Source organism: Rattus norvegicus, chromosome 3 (assembly GCF_036323735.1).
Source record: "Rattus norvegicus strain BN/NHsdMcwi chromosome 3, GRCr8, whole genome shotgun sequence".
Lineage (NCBI taxonomy): Eukaryota > Metazoa > Chordata > Mammalia > Rodentia > Muridae > Rattus > Rattus norvegicus.
In genome coordinates this window covers 134,105,751-134,128,126 of record NC_086021.1, presented here as the reverse complement: position 1 = coordinate 134,128,126, position 22,376 = coordinate 134,105,751, and the positions used below count along the sequence as shown (strand labels likewise).

Sequence of the window (22,376 nt, the reverse complement as noted above, 5' to 3'; positions counted from 1 at the left end):
AGAGTGTCTGCTAGTTCATGTTGTAGGTTGTTTGTCTGGCAGAGTGTCTGCTAGTTCATGGTGTAGGTCATTTGTCTGGCAGAGTGTCTGCTAGTTCATGGTGTAGGTCGTTTGTCTGGCAGAGTGTCTGCTAGTTCATGGTGTAGGTCGTTTGTCTGGCAGAGTGTCTGCTAGTTCATGGTGTAGGTCATTTGTCTGGCAGAGTGTCTGCTAGTTCATGGTGTAGGTCATTTGTCTGGCAGAGTGTCTGCTAGTTCATGGTGTAGGTCATTTGTCTGGCAGAGTGTCTGCTAGTTCATGGTGTAGGTCATTTGTCTGGCAGAGTGTCTGCTAGTTCATGGCGTAGGTCATTTGTCTGGCAGAGTGTCTGCTAGTTCATGGTGTAGGTCGTTTGTCTGGCAGAGTGTCTGCTAGTTCATGGCGTAGGTCATTTGTCTGGCAGAGTGTCTGCTAGTTCATGTTGTAGGTCGTTTGTCTGGCAGAGTGTCTGCTAGTTCATGGTGTAGGTCATTTGTCTGGCAGAGTGTCTGCTAGTTCATGGTGTAGGTCGTTTGTCTGGCAGAGTGTCTGCTAGTTCATGGTGTAGGTCATTTGTCTGGCAGAGTGTCTGCTAGTTCATGGTGTAGGTCATTTGTCTGGCAGAGTGTCTGCTAGTTCATGGTGTAGGTCATTTGTCTGGCAGAGTGTCTGCTAGTTCATGGTGTAGGTCGTTTGTCTGGCAGAGTGTCTGCTAGTTCATGTTGTAGGTCGTTTGTCTGGCAGAGTGTCTGCTAGTTCATGGTGTAGGTCGTTTGTCTGGCAGAGTGTCTGCTAGTTCATGGTGTAGGTCGTTTGTCTGGCAGAGTGTCTGCTAGTTCATGGTGTAGGTCATTTGTCTGGCAGAGTGTCTGCTAGTTCATGGTGTAGGTCGTTTGTCTGGCAGAGTGTCTGCTAGTTCATGGTGTAGGTCATTTGTCTGGCAGAGTGTCTGCTAGTTCATGGTGTAGGTCATTTCAGAGGCAGTTGAGTGAGGCTGTGCTCTCAGGGAGAGGTAGCACTCACGATTTTCTGTGGATCCATCCAGAGGGTAGACCATAGAAGTAGGAGGTGTAGAAAGAATTTCAAAACAAAACTTAAGGTGGTCCTAGCTTCCCAAAACAGAGACTTTCAAAAGGGACTGCAGAACATTTCGGTAGTAATGTAATGACCATGAGCCACAGAAGAAGTCCTTCTCCACTCCATCATATGTCCAATAACTGCCTCTGAGAGATGTCACTGATGCTACAAGGGAGGAGACCCCACGAGAAATAGCAATATCCTGTACCTTAAAGAGAATGACAAGTGAGGGTCATAAGGCTTCCTGTTTTCTCAGCACACAGGGCATGACACTGAAAAAAAATGATTAGATTTTGGCTAGAGATGAAAATGCTGCAGCCGAGAAACTTCCAGAACAACATGTACTTGGATCTGCATTAAAGAACAATTCTTTGAGCTTTTCAGCCAAATGACCCAGCTAGGTTGACAGTTTGAGGCACATTTCACAGTTGTATAAATATTTAAATCTATTTCTTAGCCTTTAAAGCGAGTAGACCGGGCTAGTTTTGAAAAGTCGCACATCTGCGTTCACCTGGCTGCCTTGACTTACTGGGGACACCCATCTTGTTCTAGCAGTCTTTGCTTCAAAGGCGGGATTGCTAAGAAGCAGGATGAGGACAGTGTGGAAAGCAAAGCTGGTTTACATTTCAAGGAGTCTCCAAAGACAGGGTCTGACATCCAATGTCCAGCGGCAGGTGGTCTGTTTCTGCAAGGCCTGTCTGGCTGTGGGAAACCCTGACTCCCTTGTAACCCTGGGGCTAGATCCAATGAGCCCTATCACCATTCATCCCAACCCTTTTGGAAGTGGTGCAGTGTGAGCATGGGACACCATTATATGCACAACCTTCAAAGAAAGGTTGCAGCTGTTGATCTCTGTTCTGAGCCACTGTCTTAGCTTTTAGATGCTACCCCAGTCACCTGACTTCTGAGATGTGGTAATGCTGTTCCTGTACTTACTAGCTGAGAGCTTGAGGAGGGTGTAGCTAGCTGGGCTCTGTGAGGCAACAGAGGCTGTATAAAAACAGCATTGAATTGGGATCATGGCATTTCACGGACCCTCAGCCAATAGTTCAGAGTCTTGACCTCTGTCTATGTGTGTCAGAACTCACTGGAAATCTACGGACGAATCACTTAATGCCTCTGACACCACACTGTTCATTGGTCATGCAGTTGTCCTTTAATTTCCCGTCGTCACAAAGTCTCATCTGACTCGTCTAGTCTGTCATGTGCCTATGATATTTCTCTCCACTCTACTTTTTATTCTACTCCATTAGTGAACAGAATATTTCTGTTCTCTTCTCAGACTGCAGAATGAAAAATGGATGAACGTTAAAGTTGGAGACATCATTAAATTAGAAAACAACCAATTTGTCGCTGTGAGTATTCACTATTGTATGACTTGATCTCAAATGAGGATAACACACATTGAAGCGTTGGCAGATTTACTAAATCCACAGGCACCGTATCTAGAGTCACCAAGGAGGGCTCACCCTTAGACATTAGTACAAATTCTCAATTACAAATACTTTAAAAGAGTGACTTTTGGAGACACCGTGACTTGGATAATGCAGAGGGTTTCTTTCTCTCTCCTCCCCTCAAAAACACAAGAAATGCAGGACAATCTAAGTCAATATGTGAATTGTTTATGTAAATAAGAGTTTAAAAATGTTCCTGAGTACCCTAAAAATGTTTTCATACATTTTGAATGTTATTTCTTAATATTGCAATTAGTGTTCTTAAACTGTACCACACTTGAAGAAAGCATGCTAAAGCTTAACTTATGATTCTAAATTGATAAAATGTGAATTAGTGAGTGTTTTGAACATCGGGCATCATAATTTATATCTGTAAACAACTAATGTTGTGATTTCTTAAGTAAAATTCATCCAGCCATTGAAATGTAAACAGGGAACGGCAGTTCAAGTTAAACCTAAGGTTCTAAAAATGTTACAGATCCGAAGTATTAGGTCACTTAGGAAAAATTTTGTGTTGTACGCAATTGTATGAATCAAGTTGCATTCTTCATTAAATTTGAGATATTTTATGATGGAAAAATATGGCCCTAAAATCTCTTTAAAAGAACAACAGCCCAGTCGGGAATGCGGGCACTCCATCTCCTAATCACCCTCCTACCACCCCGCCATCTGGGTGCTCAGAGTGCAGAGGAGCATGCGCGAAGAGCATGCATGAAGGAACTTCCGGGTAACCAAACCATTTGCAGATGAGATCACACTTCAAGTGGCTAATTCTCTGGCAACCCTAAGGTTTTGGAAAATAGCTGGAAACCCAAACAAAACTAAGCAAGATGTTGTCAGGACAGCCAAAACAGGTCTCATAGTGCCCCGTGGTTTGGGCCTCTCGAAGACTCGGGACAGTCTGCCGGGTTCTCATTTATAGTCATTGTACTTTCATTTTATGTGACTTAAATGACACATCTGGCTTCTTTCCCACTCATTAACGAGTGGGAACAGGACAGTAGGGGGTAGCACCTGTCCAAAGAACACCCTCTGTTGGTGGGGTGGAGGTAGATGCTTAAAAGAACTGGCTGTGAATCAATGTCTGTTTACTGTTGCAATGCCGTCTGTGAAATAAGTCCCAGGAGGCAAGTATAAGAATGCGTTTTGAATTTTAATTGCTCTGAATTATTTTCCTGATGGAGGAGTGGCACCAAAGTCACACTCTTAATACCTTACATCTCCTCTCTCCCTTCCTCCTCTGGCAAAGTACAAGCAAGACTCCTTGGTCCACAATCACAATGCTCAGCTCTGACTGTTATCAGTAAAGAGAACACTTAAAAACTTTCCATTTGGGGTTGGGGATTTAGCTCAGTGGTAGAGCGCTTGCCTAGGAAGCTCAAGGCCCTGGGTTCGATCCCCAGCTCCGAAAAAAAGAACCAAAAAAAAAAAAAAAACTTTCCATTATTCTCTGTGACTCCTGCTTAAAGAGAAGAAAAGGATCTGCCAAGTCCTCGGAGGCACCTTGATACCTCTTTTTTTTTTTTAAATTTAATTTAATTTTATTTTATTAGATATATTTATTTACATTTCAAATGTTATACCCTTTCCTGGTTTCCTGTCCATAAGCCCCCATCCCTTCCCCCTCCCCCATACGGGTGTTTTCCCCCATCCACCCCCCTGACCCCCAGCCCCAACCTGAAATTACCCTGCACTGGGGGTCCAACCTTGGCAGTTTTTTATCTTAGCCATTCTGACTGCTGTGAGGTGGAATCTCAGGGTTGTTTTGATTTGCATTTCCCTGATGACTAAAGATGTTGAATATTTCTTTAGGTGCTTTTCGGCCATTCGATATTCCTCAGCTGAGAATGTTTTGTTTAGCTCTGTACCCCATTTTTAATAGGGTGATTTGGCTCTCTGGAGTCTAGCTTCTTGAGTTCTTTGTATATTTTGGATACTAGTCCTTTAGCAGATGTAGGATTGGTAAAGATCTGTTGGTTGTCGTTTTGTTGACCTTTGCCTTGTAGTTTTATGAGATCCCATTTGTGAATTCTTGATCTTAGAGCATAAGCCATTGGTGTTTTGTTCAGGAAATTTTCCCCAGTGCCTATGTGTTTGAGATGCTTCCCCACTTTTTCTTCTATTAGTTTGAGTGTATCTGGTTTGATGTGGAAGTCCTTGATCCACTTGGACTTAAGCTTTGTACAGGGTGATAAGAATGGATCGATCTGCATTTTTCTACATGCTGACCTCCAGTTGAACCAGCACCATTTGTTGAAAATGCTATCTTTCTTCCATTGGATGGTTTCAGCTCCTTTGTCAAAGATCAAGTGACAATAGGTGTGTGGGTTCATTTCTGGGTCTTCAATTCTGTTCCACTGATGTATCTGCCTGTCTCTGTACCAATACCATACAGTTTTTATGACTTTTGCTCTGTAGAACAGCTTGAATTTAGGGATGGTGATTCCTCCAGAAGTTCTTTTATTGTTGAGGATAGTTTTCTATATCATGGGTTTTTTGTTATTCCAGATGAATTTCCAAATTGCTCTTTCTATCTCTATAAAGAATTAAGTAGGAATTTTGATGGGGATTACATTAAATCTGTAGATTGCTTTTTGGCAAAATGGCCATTTTTACTATATTAATTCTGCTAATCCATGAGCATCGGAGATCTTTCCATCTTCTGAAATCTTATTCAATTTCTTTCTTCAGAGGCTTGAAGTTCTTGTCATACAGATCTTTCACTTGCTTGGTTAAAGTCACACCAAGATATTTTATATTATTTGGGACTATTGTGAAGGGTGTCATTTCCCTAATCAAGTCACTTCACACAAGGGTTGTCTATGTGTAGCTATTCCACACCTACAAATAGTTTCAAAGGTAAGCAAAGCTTTTACAGATGAAGCACTGTAGTCCCCAGAGAGAAGTATCCTGTCTCCCTGCTGCCCAGAGGCAGGACCTGTCAGTGGGGCTTATGTCTTTATAGTGACAGTCACAGATCTCTAGAAAAGACACATTTAGGGCTTTTTATTCTGGAGTAGACCTTGGGAAGCCTGGTCATAAAGATAATGATCACAGTGGCTAAGACTGTGTCACATACCAATATTACAATCACTTTATATGAATTAGCTAGCTTACTGCTCATCTTGACCCAGTGAGGGCAGTTTCTCTATTGTTTCATTATTTCCACCCTGTAGGTGGTAAGACAAAGGTGTGCTCTCCTCAAATAGCTTGCTAATGGAGAGCCAAAAGTTGAATCAGGAAACTCTCACCCTGGCACCCACTCCTCAAGCACTGCAGTCTGTGTGTGTGTTTTTTTTTTCCAGAACAGTTCCTTTTAGTCGGGTTTCTAGAATTAGGGGCTCCAGATCTGGCTACTGGAAACCAAATGATCCATGGAGTGCTAAGTTTTAGTGCATATTTACTGTTCAAAGTTTAAACTTTCAGCCCATTTATACCTGTTTATCAGTAAATTCTGGACAAGAAAAGGAGTTCACCTGAACTTTTTAGACACACTGAGAATTAGTTACCTTTGTTTCATGTTTCTTCTCTGACTTAGTTTAGTTTCTTTCTGTGCTGTGATAAAGACCACGACCAAAAGCAACCAGGGAGGGAAGGATTTACTTCAGTTTATAGCTTAAAGTCCCTCCTGAAAGCAGACAAGGCAGGAACTCAAGATGGGCAGAGACCTGGAGGCAGGAGCTGAAACAGAGGCCATGGAGGAGTGCTGCTTACTGGCTTACTCTTCATGGCTTGCTTGGCTTGCGCTTTCACACACCTCATGCATAGGAACAGCACCTCCCACAGTGGGCTGTGGCCTCCCACATCAATCACTTAAAAAAAGAAAGAAAAAGAAAGGAAAAAAAAAACTTGCCTAGAGTATGTGATGCACATATTTTCCTCAATTAAGGTTTCTCTTCCTAGATGACCTTAGTTTGTGTCAAGTGGACAAGAACTAACACACTTCCTTTTCCCACCCTTTCTCCTTTCCTTCCACCTTCCCCTCTCCCCTGCCTCCCCCTTCTCTTCTGTTAATTCAAAAGCACAGAGTTTGGGGCTGAATTCTAGACCTCCAAATTTTATAATTCATATGTCACAATGAGGTCAACATGCATTAGGAGAAATACATTAGAGTTCTTGATGGTGTTAAACTTTGAACCTAGAGTTCGGCACTGTGCTCTCTTTAACACTGGGCCCACGCTCAGCACTAGTGCCAGCTTGTCTTGCTTGACCAGTGGTGGGGACAAATCCGTGACAGATCCTGAGCTTATTTGGACACTGAGAATTTGGCCATGGGACGCATGTGGAAAAGCCTCCCCTAAACATGTGCTTTGCGTGTTTGCTGCAGTTAAAGGTTTGGTTGTACGACTTAAATATTTTTAATAAAACCCAGCTTCTTGTGAAAGAATAAAGGGACAAAACACATTTTCCCCTCAAAAGTGAAAGTAAAAGAAGTAAGTGGTCCATGCTCCATTTCTAAGTCTCCAGTTCAGAAGGAAGGAGTCTGCTCTGCCCAGAGAAAGGGCTTGGGTGTGAAGAAGGGCACACTATTATTCCTCTAGCATTCTTCTTCTTACCAACCACCCTTTTCTCATTTTCTTTTATAAACAAGTTTTTTTCATGTGTGTGGATGTGTGTGCATATACATATGAATGCAGGTGTGCTTGGCTGTACTGGTGGATGTGTTGGAGACACAGAGGAGACACCAAGTGTCTTCTTCTACTCTTCATTCCATTGAGACATGGTATTCCACTGGACCCTGGGCCTGCCGTCTTTCATCGAGGCTGATTGTGTGCCTGTCTCAGTGGTCTGTAGCATTGGGTCTACACGGGTAGCTGGTCATGCCTGAATTCATGGCTGCTAGAGATCCAACCTCAGGTTCTCATGTTTGCAAAGAAAGTGTTCTTAGGCACCGGGCTATCTCCTCAGGCTCCTCTCTTATTTTCAATCATTTTTTTATTGAAAATTTTGATCATGAAAGCAAAGCAAAACAAAATGATATAACCAGCACACGGTGAATGATTTACAACATATGCTAACTGGATCTGAAATTTTAAAGTTTGAATTATTATGTTACTTGTAATCACACACACGTTCACTTTATGATTTAATCGTAAACATGACTCATGATACATGGGTTTTTAGATTAGTATTTTATACTGGAAGTAAGGATAATGTGTATGACATCGAAGATGAAGAGCTCTACAATTTAGAAGGTCCTGGGAGCTCCCGAAGTGATGCTCACAATTGTTCCACAAATGCATCGTTTCCTCTGCAATGGCTCTGGTATTTCAACACTCACGCACCAGGATGTTCTGAACAGCAACAGACAAAACAGACATACCAAGCAAAGTGAGACATGTCTGTTTCTCGTAGCTGTCATCCCAGCACCAAGCAGCCACCAGAGCAGAGGTTTGTCTTGTGATCAGGGCTGTGACCTGTTTCTAGCCCCATAACTTAATCCTGGAGCATTGTTGAGGGTGATGTCAGCACTCTAGTCTTAGGTCCCTCAAGTAGGCATGGTGAGACCATGACCTCTGATGGCCACTGACTGCACAAGACTTAATTTAGTTCACCACTGGATATAGGGGAGTCCCTTCTCCCTTCCCTGCTGGGAGAGGCACGACTTACGAAGGCTCCTTGTGCAGACATAGAGAACAGTCTTATCCCCTCACAGATTTGCATAGGCAATGAAGCGATTCAGTTGTGAGAGTGTTTTATAAGTTCTTAGAGAATTTGATGGCTGTGGATTGATACCATTCATTGGTGCTTTCATTTATTCTTTAATTTAGCAAACATTTACACCCAATAAACCCTGGAGACAATGTGTTTGGCTCTGAGGACTCAAAGATAATCCAGTAGGTTATTCCCAAGTTTCTTCTGATGGGAATACTTTTATGCTTCCACTAGGTATCTGCTTGGGTTTTTCTCTTGCCCATGAAAGCTGGGGAAAGGCGTTTGTGTTGGACTATGCTGCATGCTGCTTCCTTTGTGGGAGTCGTTGCTGAGTCATTTCATCAATAACTAATAAAAGACTAGGGGTTAATAGAAGGTGGCTTTGGCCTGGTCCATCTAGGCATTTGAACAAACACACTTTCCCTGTTCTATGTCTCTGCTGTGGTCTTTCTGTATTTTGCTCACACTACCAGCCTACCACCTCTGACAAAAGCTTGACCAAGGACTAGTAAGGCTATTGCTACAATTCTTTGCCTGTTCCTTTTCAGGGGGATTGCAGAGTGCCTTAGAAAGTCTAACTGTGTGATGATGACTCCCACAATTTACTCTGCTGGATGGACACTGTCAATCCCGTTCTTCTACACATCCTCTTCAATTAATAACTAAAAAAGCCTCTAAGGGTTAGTAGTAGGGAAGAGAAGAGGGAGTGAGCGAGGAGAGAAAGTGTCAGAGATATCAAAGGCACAGGTGACATTAGAATGTTTAGGAAGAGGTAGGAAGGCAGGTTTCCAGGGAGGTAGAGTAGGGACAGTTAGGCAGGAGGGTTAAAGTACTAGGTGTGTTTCAGTCTCTGGGAAGTTAGTTGGGTGAGTGCTGGTTGAGAGACCTTAGCCACTAGGTGGCAGTGGAATCTTAGTCGCTTGGCTAGGCCTGAGGTGGATCTGTCCTGGTTTACTGCAAAGGAAGCGTCAACACAGCCAGATTCAATATTGAACAGGGACATTGCATTATCATTGACGCAGAGCTCTGAAGAAAAGCAACACCAGATACCAACAGACATCTTTATCTATGTATCCTAAAGAGTTCTAATTTTGTATGATCACAATGAAGGAATTTTCATTTTCATTTAAAGTTACCTTTCTATCCTTATGATGTACAGCCATAGCACTAAAGGGCATTTACCTTTCCCACTGTCATGCTGTCTGCCAGGACATGGTGAAACTCAAACACATCATTCGAGATCGAGGCGAATCTACGCTCACAGCAAAGAGACTGTCTTTTTTGGGTCGGGATTAGGTGAGCTTTGGTGCAAGAGTGGGTTACAGTTGGACACGATCTCTGTGTGGGTTTGCACTGAACACACTGAGAGGCTCACAAAGCAGTTTCTGCCTTGATTGGTTTCTGGGATGGTTCCTTCAGAGCTCTCTCTCGAGTCACCAGGATGCAACGCATTTGTTCCTCTAGGAGCTGTCACGGAGCCTTCGTTGAGACAAAACCATGCTCATCATCTCCCCCAGCCTGTGTTTGAGTTGATAATGTAAACAATCCAGACAATTAAGTGGGTGGATTGATTTTGAACATCTAAGACTTGAAGATAAAACAGTTGTGATGTTTTTCAAAGTGAAAGCGTTTAGAGACTTCTGTTAACTTTCAGACACAGGTAGAGATCTGTTAGGCTAAAGTTTCATAAGAAGTTGCTGAAACTTAGGTCAGTCAGTTCTTTTGAGAGGAATCCTTCAGAATTACATTTATTTTAAAATAAAAATTTTAATGTGAGAAAAAACAAAACCGTTTCCAAAACAGCCAGAATTCTAAAAGTGAATTACGATGCCCTTTCTTTCCCTTTTTTGGGAAATCTTTAGATGTTTTATTCAGTAACATTTAGAAGTATTCAGATCTTATTTTAGCATTTTCTTGGAGTATATTTGGAACATGTTACCTTCAAAGCTTGGTTTTATAACATTGGTCACCACTCTTGCTCTTTTTAGTTTTTTTCCAATATAACATTTTTATTGACTCTCTGGAAATTTCACATCATGCACCCTGATCAAACTCAGTTTTGAGTCCTTCCCACATCTGCCCCTGACCCTTACGACCTCCCCCCAGGGATGTAAAATTAAAAAAGTAAAAATAAAAATAAATAGAAAAAAATCCCCCAAATCCAATTTGTGTACTCACTGGAGCACGGTCAAACTCTCTGTGCCCTGCCCCTTAAATAGGATTGAGCCCTTCCCTTGCCGCACGCACGCCAGCCACCAGTGGTGGAGAGCTAACTTCACTGTCTCCATCACACTTGCAAGAGTTCCTTTTGGTGGCTTCCTGTCAAGGAGATGGCTCAGTCATTAAAGGCTAGGCTCACAACCTAAACTGAGGTGATGACTTTTCTAAAGCGCCATTTTCCAGAGCACCTTCTCTGCGCTTTGCGTGGGCCCCACTTTCCCTCGTTTTTCTCGTTTCCATCGCCGCGTGGGTCCTACTTCTGCCTTTCTTGTGTTTTACTCTTCCATCGCTTCTTCGTCCCTTCGCCGTGCATCCACGGTGCTCCTGTTGACACTTATTTCTTCTTTTCTCTGGTTTTCCTTCTGTTGTATCAGTGCTTCTTCACCCCCTTGATTCCTTCCCTACTTTGCTCTCCTCAGATACCAGCAGGTGAGGAGGGAAAGAGATCTCTGTTTTTCATAAGAAATTATTAAATCCAGAGAAAACAGAGTTCATGTACGACTTTCGAAACCGGCAAGACAAATCACTAGCAGTTTGCATGTTGCCAGGAGGCCTGCTCATACCCTGATGGTCCAGAAGTGTGGTGGCAAGGGAGTGGGAGGGTGTGCCTCTCTCCTCGGTGTTGCCAGGGCTATGGAGGGTGATGCAGGATGGGGAGGTTTCAACAACCTTGATTTTTACCCGTCCTTCTGCTTCGGTTTCTCAATCAGGCCGACCTGCTGCTCCTGTCAAGCAGTGAGCCACACGGTCTCTGTTACGTTGAAACAGCAGAGCTTGATGGGTAAGTACTAAATTGGAGTGGCTGCTTGGACTGCAGTGTGACCTAAACGTCCTTAGAGGTCAGACTTACATCTTCTGCATTTCCTTGTAAAACTTAGAAATCTAAATTGTAAAGTCCTTTGTTGTTTACTTGGCAATAATTCTGAAACAATTTCCCTCCTGAATTTATTTGGAAAACTCTGACTTATCTCTTCAGCATATTTTTTTTCAGAAACACTTGGCTTATGTGAACGGGATTAATTTTACACCAGTATACTTCAGTGAGGTTCCTTTTGGGGGTTTCATTTGTTTAAACTTCATTTTCTAAGGAAAATGAGAGGCTCCCGAGAAGAAAGACTAAGACAGTTTTAAAAGGCAAATAAAGACACGGCGAGACAAGAGCGGAGAATATGATGCCATGTTGACACTGGCTTTGAGAGTTCAGCTACCATTTGGGAGTTCAGCTACTGACCACTTAGCTGTTCTGTTCCAGAAGATTCCATTGTCTGGTTGACACCATTGACTGCTTACATTGTATAGGAACCATCTGTCTGTCTGTGCACAGCTCACACTGTGTAGGCACCGTCTGTCTATCTGTGCACAGCTCACACTGTGTAGGCACCGTCTGTCTGTCTGTGCACAGCTCACACTGTGTAGGTACCGTCTGTCTGTCTGTGCACAGCTTACACTGTATAGGCACTGTCTGTCTGTGCACAGCTCACACTGTGTAGGCACTGTCTGTATGTGCACAGGTCACACTGTGTAGGCACTGTCTGTCTGTCTGGGCACAGCTCACACTGTGTAGGCACTGTCTGTCTGGGCACAGCTCACATTGTGTAGGCACTGTCTGTATGTGCACAGTTCACACTGTGTAGGCACTGTCCATCTGAATATGTATAACTCGGGAGGTTTATTACACAGTCCTGATGTGTGTATTGTATGAGACTCACTGCACAAAGCATGAAGCCAAGGCTCAGATAGATAGGTAACTTCCTCAAGCTGCTAAAGAGTAAAGGCAGGACTCAACTGGACAACACAAAGCATACAGTTTTAGCCAGTGTTTCTCAAGTTGTTGAGATATTGGAGTAGTTCATCCTGTATAACCCAGGTTTGGGCAGGCCTGGTTTAGGCACAGCTAAAGCAGCATTAAGGGGAATCTTAATATCGCTGAGGCCATTCATACACTTGAAAGGACAGCTAGCCTCAGGTCAATTGTCCACTCTGTCTTGAGAAGCTAGAAAATAGCAAAATAAATTCAATGTAAGCAAGAGCAAAATTCTACAAACCTGATATAGACAGAGGAAAGTAAAACTCAGGCACATGGTTGGTTCTTTGAACACATCAGTTAATCTGCAAACCTCAAGCAAGGCAGAGAGAGTGGGGGGAGGGACTGGATTTCATCAAATTTATTTTTTGATCTATGAAAGTCCTACTAACAGGAAGTAGTAATGACTTACTAACATGTAGACACTATTTGCAAAGTATCTACCTGAATTACCTTGACTATAAACAGATGCTTTACAAACTAAAAGAAAAAAAAGTCACCCTAATTAGGAAATAGGCATTTTGTAACACTTCAATAAACATTTGACCAAGAGGACACGCAGTGGGCAAACAAGCACAGGAAAAGTTACCCAACGTCATTAGTGACATACAAATGACTATCACAAGGGTCTGTCACCACGGGTCTGTCAGAACCACGAGCACCAGCAGCAGTGACATTTCCAAAGCTGGCAGAGATTTGGATAGGTGGAGCCGCTCTCCTGTTACCAGGGGGAACATGAAGTGCGATGCTCGTTCTGGAAAAATAATTTGTTGGTGCCTTAAAATCGGAACATAAAAGTACCGCCCAACTCAGCAATTTCAGTCTGGCAAACTGGGCTTTCATTCAGAGAAATGAAAACTTAGGTTCCCATAAACTGTATAGTGAATACTCAGGGCACATGCTTCTCTTACATCAGAAAAGGAACAATTCAGATAGCTTTCTGAATTTGTGTGCAAATGGTCGAGCATATTGGAGCACTGTGGGGTACTGCTCAGTAACAAAAGGAACACCTTATTAATAGAACGACTAGGCCGATCGATTCTTCAGAGGATGGTGCCAAGTAGAACCAGCTAGTCCTAAGGTCACATGATTTCGGGAAAACAGATTAGAGTTTGTTGAAGGGGTGAGGAAAGAATTCTGAGGGAGCTGGCATGACACTCTCTTTAACACAGTATAGGAGAGATGGTCGTACAGTCCCCGGCGGCCAATGGCTGTTAGCAGCAGTGTCTGCTATCTAATGGGTGTGTGGTCCCGTTCATAAGAACAGTTCTCTGTGATCTGCCTGGCTTGTTGGCAACAACCAACAAGGGTTTCTTGAATTGGTACTCTAAGAAGAAAGAAAGCTGCATTGTTTTCCCCATTAAAAGTTCAGCTACTGTAAAAGTAGCCATGGCTGTCCTTTTTGCAAACAAAACTCCATAGATAGCAGACGTCTGAGTGATCCTGGCCTCCATTTGGCAGTGGTGTTCCTAGTGCCAGTGTTTATAGCTCATCTAGTGTGTGTGAGTAGGTTCGAATGAGACCGTATTTCTTATGTTCTGTGTTCGTTTGAACACAAATTCGAAGCAGATCTCTGTGTTGTTACACACATCATTGTGAGTAAGTAGAATGCCAGCTGTAGATCCTGAGGCACTCACTTGTTTTGCTGAGATGGTATGGGTGTGTGTGTGTGTGTGTGTGTGTGTGTGTGTGTGTGTGCGTGCGCGCGCGCACGTTGTGGGTCTCTTCACTTAGATTCTGTGTGTACTGCCCCCTATAAGATCACTTTAGTAGGAGACTGTTGAATTGTTTCATATAAAAATTCATGTTCTTTTTCATTTAACAGGGAAACAAACCTGAAAGTTCGTCAAGCACTACCTGTCACCTCAGAACTTGGAGCGGATATCAGTAGCCTTGCAAAGTTTGATGGTAAGTGCTTTAAACAGACAAAAGAAAAAAAACATCTAAAAGCCAGAAGGCAGTATAATAGCTAGTAATCTGAGATCCTGTGGTGGTTCATATATGCTTGGTCCAGGGAGTGGCACTATTAGGTGTGGCCTTGTTGGAATAGCAGTGGCCTTGTTGCCTTGTTAGAGGAAATGTGCCCCTTTGGGTGTGGGCTTTGAGATACCCTCTTAACTCCCTGGAAGCCAGTTTTTTCCTACTGGCCTTCAGATCAAGATCTCAGCTCTTCCCATGCCATGCCTGCCTGGATGCTGCCATGTTCCTGCCTTCATGATAATGGACTGACTCTCTGAACCTGTAAGCCAGCCCCAATTAAATGTTTACCTTTCTATGAATTGCCTGTGTCTCTTCACAGCAACGAAACCCAAACTAAGACAGATCCCACTTATGTCCTTTTTCTTTTCTTCTCTTTTCTTTCCTTTTCTTTTTTTAACTTAATGGGCGAGCATAAAATTCTTCAGGCTTTGGTGTCTGCCATTTATGCTCATGCTAAAGACTTATCAAGTCACCACCCAGCACAGCCTCATGTCTTTTGTGCGTCCCATTCCCTCCTGCCCACAGTGCCCTTCCTTTGGTAGCCTTTTGCCTCCTGGAGATTGGCACAGACTTGCTGAGCGTAAACAAGTTGGCATTTTAGTTCCAGTCTTAGGTCTGGCCTTTCATCCAAGGGCTCCATGACAAAACCAAGAACCTAGATAATTACTCCTAAAGGCAGAGCTCCTATATTTTGCATAGTGGCATAATGTCTTGAAACCTATAGGAAGTCAATGAAAATCACCAAGTTATAGTCAGCCATCAGTTGCCCTATATTTTAGACCATGTTTTTATCATCATTACCATCACCTCAATCACTACCATTACCACAATCACCACTACCATCACCAGCAGCACCAGCACCAGCACCAGCAGCACCACCACCACCACCATCATCATCATATTGCATTCAACCCAGACCCACCTCTTCAGCATATCCTTGGTTCTACATGTGTCTGGCTGTATCTTGCGCTAACATTATTTTAAGATCCACAGAAGGTCTCTAGGTACTACCTCCTCTAGATAGCTGCATTTTATGGTACCATGACCACAAAGAAATTCCCTTAAAAGTAAAAGAAAGAAATACTAATTGTAGGGCTATGTACATCAAAACCAAGGGAGACTGAGGCTTTCCTGCCATCCCTCAAAAGCCTTTTGCATTACTAAGTAGCAAGTTTAGTTTTGGATATCATTTTTCCTTGACTTGACTTTTTAGAGTCTTATGAACTTAAGACTCTCCTTCTGAGGTGTTTTCTTTGGATTTTACTGAGAAATAATGAAGATAAGGGGTCTTGGCAGTGCCCCTTGAGTTAAAGGTCAGGAAGTTTATTTGAATCCTTTCCAACACACATTTCAGAATGTATATGGTCTGTGCTTGGCATTTGCTTGTAAATTCTGCCTGGATTATGTTAATATTTTAATCTCTCTTTAATGATTGTTGTTGTAATAAATGTTTATAGAAAAATATTCTTCCAAATTAAGATTTAATTTCGAGGAGTATCCAGGAAACTTTGAATAGCCCAAGAAATATTTTGATTATAATAAAACAAACTACAAATTTTCTAATGAAGTAGTTTTTTTCAATGAAATGTTACTATTATGTAAGTCCGAGAAAAGTAAATTGTATTCACAAATCAAAATTCTTCTTAAAATACCGTGCTGACTATTTCTGGAGCCCTAAAAAGGCAATTTAAATATCAGATGCCATTGCTCATTTCTTCCCTGGCAGAGCTGTGCCTTTATATCTTCATCAGCCTATAACGAGGCACAAGTCTAAGGGTTTTAGTTTTCTTAACCACTAGGAAGCATAAAGTGGTGTTTTAACTGTTTCCTTCCTTTATATAGCTATTGGCGCAGGTAGCCCAGACTACAATGCTTTTATAAGCAACCCTGCACTCTCGGTGCTGTGAACACAGTAAAATTAATTTCCTGATCATGTCAATACTCATGTGGGTGGGGTAGATGACCCCATTTTGTAGCCAAGGAACTTGGATTAAGGGTGAAGGTGGGATGAAGGAGACACAGTACCTTTTGCCCATCTTTTCCTTTGGTATTTCATGAGCCCTGGTGTCACTGTAAGGACTATTAGGAAACGACAGATGTGGCTGTTTGTTGAGGGTTTCCTGACATGGCCACCTGGCCTCCCGTGCCTGCAACATCTAACCCTGGCATTTTAGGATTTTGACAGGGAAAATGTCAAATCCTTTGGAACCCCAATCTCCAGTGTTGAAGAACCCACATGGAGCTCCTGCCTCCTCAGGTCAGAGGCCACACCTCCTCTTTTCACTGGCATCTTAACCTGCTTCTGAGGATCTGTGCAGAGTTCCTGACAACTACTCAGGCCAGAGACCATGCTTCTGTTGCTTCAGGTACCTTAAGCCTACTCTCTTTAGGCTCATGCCTGCCACCCTGGCTCACCTTCTCTGCTAACTCAAATAAGTACCTGCCAGTGGGGTCAGAAGTCACAGCATGACTTAGCCTCGCTGGGATCACCTCAGCTGCCTCACATGCAAATCAGGACTGAATCATCTCCACTAAACTTCAAACCTCACCCAGCTGATCCAGAACCAACCAAGCTCCAAAAATAGCAAGCAGAGACTTAAACATCCACTCAACACAGTGGCGTCAGAGACCCATACCAAGGGCTGCAGCTGATGAAAGATGTGCAAACCAACATAAAAACCAAGATTAGGCTGAGAAATGACTCAATGGGTAAAGTGCTTGCTGCATGAAAATGACCCACATAAAATTCAGATGGGAATGGTGGCTTACCTTCATCCCATCATGTATGAAGCAGAGACAAGGAATTCTGTGAGCAAGCTGGCCAGCCAGACTACCTGAGATGGTGAGCTCTGGGAGCTCTGGGTTCAGTATCCAAGTTCACATTCATGAACACAAGCATACACCTATACATACGTAAGCACACATATACTCATGCACAGCACACATACATGGTCCCAAATGAAAGCTATCTAGACAAAACTCAAAAAATAATTGGAATGTGTACACACACACACACACACACACACACACACACACACACACACACATTCATTCAAGGAATGTCACAAAGGGTATGGGCAAATTCCTGTAGGGATTTAAAGAAGACAGTGATAAAACACTGAATGAATTCCAGAAGCATACACACAAGCATATGCTAAAATCAGAAAGTCAATTCAGGATATGAGGATAAAATTCAGTGAATAGATACAATTGCTAAAAACAACTCAAAATGAAATTAAGCTGGAAATGAAGAATTCCACAAGCGAAAGAGTGCAGTGGCAGCCTCACTAAGGCATCATATGGAGGTGGAACAGCCCCCAACCTATCATTGGAATTGGGTTATCCAAACAGAGAAAGTGAATGCTTAGCACCTAGAAGTTGGCAGAACACAGCCTATCACCATCGCTCTTGGCTGGCTATCGTCATCACTGTAGGTTGATTATAGCCATCACTGTTGAACTGACTGTCACCATTACTCTTGGTTGATCACTGTTGGTTGACTGTCACCATCACTCTTGTCTGACAATTGCCGTTGCTCTCGGTTGCTCATCAGAACCAGACAGTAAAACTACTAGTGCTGACGACACCTCATGGATTTGTTTATAGAACATAGAACGATAAAGCTGAAATTGAGCAGGAGATTTCCTTCTTCTGGCTCATGTCCAAAGCATTAGAAGGCACCAGAAGGTGTTGGGAGGTGCTGTGCAGCATGTTTTTTGGGAAAAAAAATCAATGATCTTATCTTACCCAGCTGTTGATTATGTGTGTGACGATACTTACCTGGCCCGAAATTCATGTCCACTGGTATGAGAGTATTCTGGGGTGATCAATCACTTTTGGATGAATTTGAGATCTGCTTCATCGGAAGGAATCCATGCTTGGTGGTATAAACTTTGCAAAAAGCTAGGGAGGTCATTGGCTGTAGAGTGAATCTGCTCCTGAAGCTTTGGTAAATTGGACGTGCACTTAAACCACCTTTTGCAGTGGAAGAGCGTCAAAGATGGGGACATGCAGAAGATCAAGGTGCTGAGAGCAAGTGACCATTGACTGCTCAGCCCTAAAGAGGACATCTTTATCACCACGGTCAAACCCCAGGAGCATTGTGGGACAGAGGGTGGAGAGACTGTAAGAGTCAGAGACTGGGACGGAGCTGCCTCTTTCAAACACGAACAGACTACCTGCACAGGGCCGGTAGGCACACAGAAAAGGAGAACAGAAGGGATAACCAGGATGGAAGGGTTAATAGGAGTATTAGAAGAGAGGGTTTGGAGATGTGAGTATAATCATGATTCCTTGCATACAAGTCCAAAATGGTCTAAAATAACACATTAACATAAAAAGAGAAGTCAATAAATTTCAGGGTTTTTTTTCTAGTGAAAAAACTTCCATATGTCATGGGAATCAAAACCCAATGTTTCATCTTTCAGCTTACATTAAGAGTATGATATCAGCATTACATATTTTTGGAAGTATCCTGCTAAATTTTGGAAAGTTGAAACAGATATTACCCATGTGTGAGGCAGGTCCTCGCTTATGCTGTGCTGCATTTGTAAGTACATACATACACATGTATATATATATATATATATATATATATATATATATATATATATATATACATACATACATACATACACACATACATACACACACATTGCTTGTGACTTCTGGGTACATCTGGATATCACAGTTTTTTTTATTTCTAGTTACTCTGTGGTCTTTTTTCTTCTAATATTTCCCAAACGATGTTAGCATCAAGCCACCATCTTCTGTCCCTATAATATAAATGCACATCTACCCTGAAAAATATCAGAAAATCTGAATCCTCACTCCTATTCTTAGAGAAATCCCCACTGGAGCAGCAAGTCCAGGACTTCTAGTCAAACTGCAATCAAATATGAGGTGTGTTGGGCTACAGGATGCTTCTGACCAATTCCTGTATACTCGTTTATTTCTGCATCCAGAGCTATTTATGACTTCATGTCCATTCATCCATTCTTTTGTACATTTATTTGTGTGACAAATGTATATTTCATACAGGGCAAAAGAGTCTGTGTGGAGACAGTGGTTGGTAGGACACAGGTTTCTCATTCACAGAGCCTGAAGCCGGTAGAGAAGATAGACACGCACTAGAGCTCTTTCCAAAGAAGCCTTTAATTGGGTGATTGCTAATGCCCTCAGGCCCAAAACATGATATTGATACCAGGAACAAGCACTCACTGTACATTGTAAGTTATCTTTTCAAATACATACAACCTTTTATGCATTTGTAAGACTGGCATATGTGTATATGTACAGATATATGTGTGTGTACATGTGTGTATGTAGGTGTGCATGCAGGTGAGTGTGCTTATGTGTTTATGTGTCCATTGGGTGTCTTTCTCTATTGCTCTCGTTTTTTTGAGGCAGAGTCTCTTACTGAGCCTGAAGCTCATCAGTTGAGCAGGCTGGCTGGCCAACGAACCACAAGAGTGGGTCTCTACTTCCCAACACTGGGATTACATAGTCACACGGTTTCATGACTGATTTTTTTTTTTTTTAGTGTCAAACATCTTAACTCAGACCCACGTTCTTGTGCAGCAAATGCTTTAACCTTTGAGCCATCTCCCCAACTTCATCTTTCCAGTCCCCGAAGGAAAAATTATCACTAACACCAATTTGTGCACAGGGAACCTGAGACTCAGGTCTTCCCTATGCCATATGACTGTTAAGAAGAGGAGTCAGAGTGCAAACCAAGGACTGATGGAAAACCCTGTTCTAAGAAAGGACACAAAACCACAGGCTCTAAACCGCAAGCTGGAAGGCAGCATTAGAAACGGAGGGCAGTGTATCACAGCTTAGATTATGAGGGGAATGAAAAACCTTTAAATGTGAGGTAAGCTGATTATGAGAAATCAAGCTATCTCTCTATATTTTAAAGTATCAAAGCTCTCAGTGACTTAGAATTTCATCAGGATCAAGAATTTAGAGTTACTGTCCAAACACAGACTAGGAGGAAGTTTTGGTAGGTGAATCTGTTTATTTGAAGAGTTCCCATTCGAATTAATATCTTATCTACTTTACATATCTGAATAATATGTATTCTGTTGAACTTTGTAAGAAAAATACATAATTTGATCTAATAATATATACAAAAAATTTAGCTTGGCTAGGCTTTCATGATGTTTTGTGGGAACCAAACAACATTTATAAACAAACACATGGAAATACTTGTTAATTACATTTTTGTAAACCAGACATTTTTACACCTTGGGGAAATCCCCTAATATACATGTGGCTGAATGCGTTCAAGAATCTTTTGTATATTATTCCTGACTGGACTGTGGTCTGTGTTTTGCAACTAGTGACACGTTTACATATTTTGTATGACTGTTAGTACCAGTTCTGAACCAGAAAAGGGTTGACTCTCTAGTTAGGAATCTTTGTGTATTTTGTGGTCTTTTCTGTAAAGAATAGCATGTGTGTAATTCAAACAAAGAAAAATGACATCTCTTCTTGGTTAAAACACATAAATAGGTAAATCACTAACTAAGCAAATAAATAAATGGACTTGGTTAGCACCTTGTGACTTTACAAAACTTACCTGAAAACTCCCAGGCAAATGGACAGACGTCCAGTCCGACACAACGCAGCAGATACATGGGACCGTAGATCTTATTAAAAGACACGAAGACCAATTTTCTTCGGCTGATGGGACTAATATGGCCATTGTGGTATTAATGCTGGGTGGCTCATCACCCAGTGTTGACATGGTTTCTACATGGGCGTGGCCTCCAAGAACTCAAATCTCATCCTTTGGCTTTAGAAACTCTCTCTCTTTTATTTTATTTTATTTTATTTTATTTTTTTAATTAACTTGAGTATTTCTTATTTACATTTCGAATGTTATTCCCTTTCCCGGTTGGTTTACGGGCCAACATCCCCTAACCCCTCCCTCTCCCCTTCCTTATGGGTGTTCCCCTCCCCAACCTCCCCCCAACAATCACGTTCACTGGGGGTTCAGTCTTAGCAGGACCAAGGGCTTCCCCTTCCACTGGTGATCTTACTAGGATATTCATTGCTACCTATGAGGTCAGAGTCCAGGGTCAGTCCATGTATAGCCTTTGGGTAGTGGCTTAGTCCCTGGAAGCTCTAGTTGCTTGGCATTGTTGTTCATATGGGGTCTCGAGCCCCTTCAAGCTCTTCCAGTTCTTTCTCTGATTCCTTCAACGGGGGTCCTGTTCTCAGTTCAGTGGTTTGCTGCTGGCATTTGCCTCTGTATTTGCTGTATTCTGGCTGTGTCTCTCAGGAGCGATCTACATCTGGCTCCTGTCGGCCTGCACTTCTTTGCTTCATCCATCTTGTCTAATTGGGTGGCTGTATATGTATGGGCCACATGTGGGGCAGGCTCTGAATGGGTGTTCCTTCTGTCTCGGTAGAAACTCTCTTTTTAAGGGAAAAAGTTATTTCAGTCACCAGCCCAGCAGTAGTTGGGTAATTGCCTAAACAGTGAGAACTTCTTGGCTAGGGAAAGTCTTGACTAGCAATAATGGTACCCTAATAATGGTAGCCTGTCCTGTGGAAGTGTTGCAGTAGACAATCCAGAAACATCACTAATAATATGCAGAAAAAGTAAAGCTAATTAGTTTTGTAAAAACCTTGGGATATTGTATACTAACGATTTTTATTAGTAAACTCCACATTTCCTCTTTAAGTAAATAGTTGGAGAGACTTGTCAAATTGGTAGCTAAGCAACGATCCAGCAGGATGAATTTGGAATTTAAAATGCCAAGGAAACTTCAAAATATAACCTTGTAGATTTGCTCAGTATAGTCATTATAATGGGTAAACTGGGAAGGGTTTTCACGTCCTTTCTCTTTAGAGGGGAAAATGAGGTTTAACTACCTTGATTATGTTTACACCTCATGATTGCAGCATCCCTCCTCCATTTTATCATTTCCCACTAAGATGACTGTGTGACAAATGACCTTATTTTCCCCCAAATGGCTTTCTCACACTTTCCGGCCATTTCCCATCTCTTCCTCGGATGGAATTGGAAAGAAGAAAGCAGGGTCCCAGGACAGTCTCTCTTGGTTCTTAAGCTTTGTTGGTCGGAAATATTTTTGCTTGTTTCTGATGAGCTTTAAGGTGACTACCTGTTTTCATCATCCTACCTGGCTTCTGTTACA

At 42.3% G+C, this 22,376-nt stretch overlaps 1 protein-coding gene across 11 annotated transcripts in view; it reads left to right on the top strand.

Annotated features, from left to right (window-relative positions):
- Positions 1–22,376, top strand: part of Atp8b4 (ATPase phospholipid transporting 8B4 (putative)) — a 204,028-nt gene that overhangs the window by 84,268 nt on the left and 97,384 nt on the right. For all 11 annotated transcript variants that reach the window (XM_039106842.2, XM_063285310.1, XM_039106844.2 and 8 more), the window contains 3 exons: positions 2,378–2,450; positions 11,135–11,205; positions 14,054–14,136. In XM_039106842.2, the coding sequence (XP_038962770.1) occupies positions 2,378–2,450; positions 11,135–11,205; positions 14,054–14,136 (227 nt within the window). The remainder of the gene's footprint in view (positions 1–2,377; positions 2,451–11,134; positions 11,206–14,053; positions 14,137–22,376) is intronic.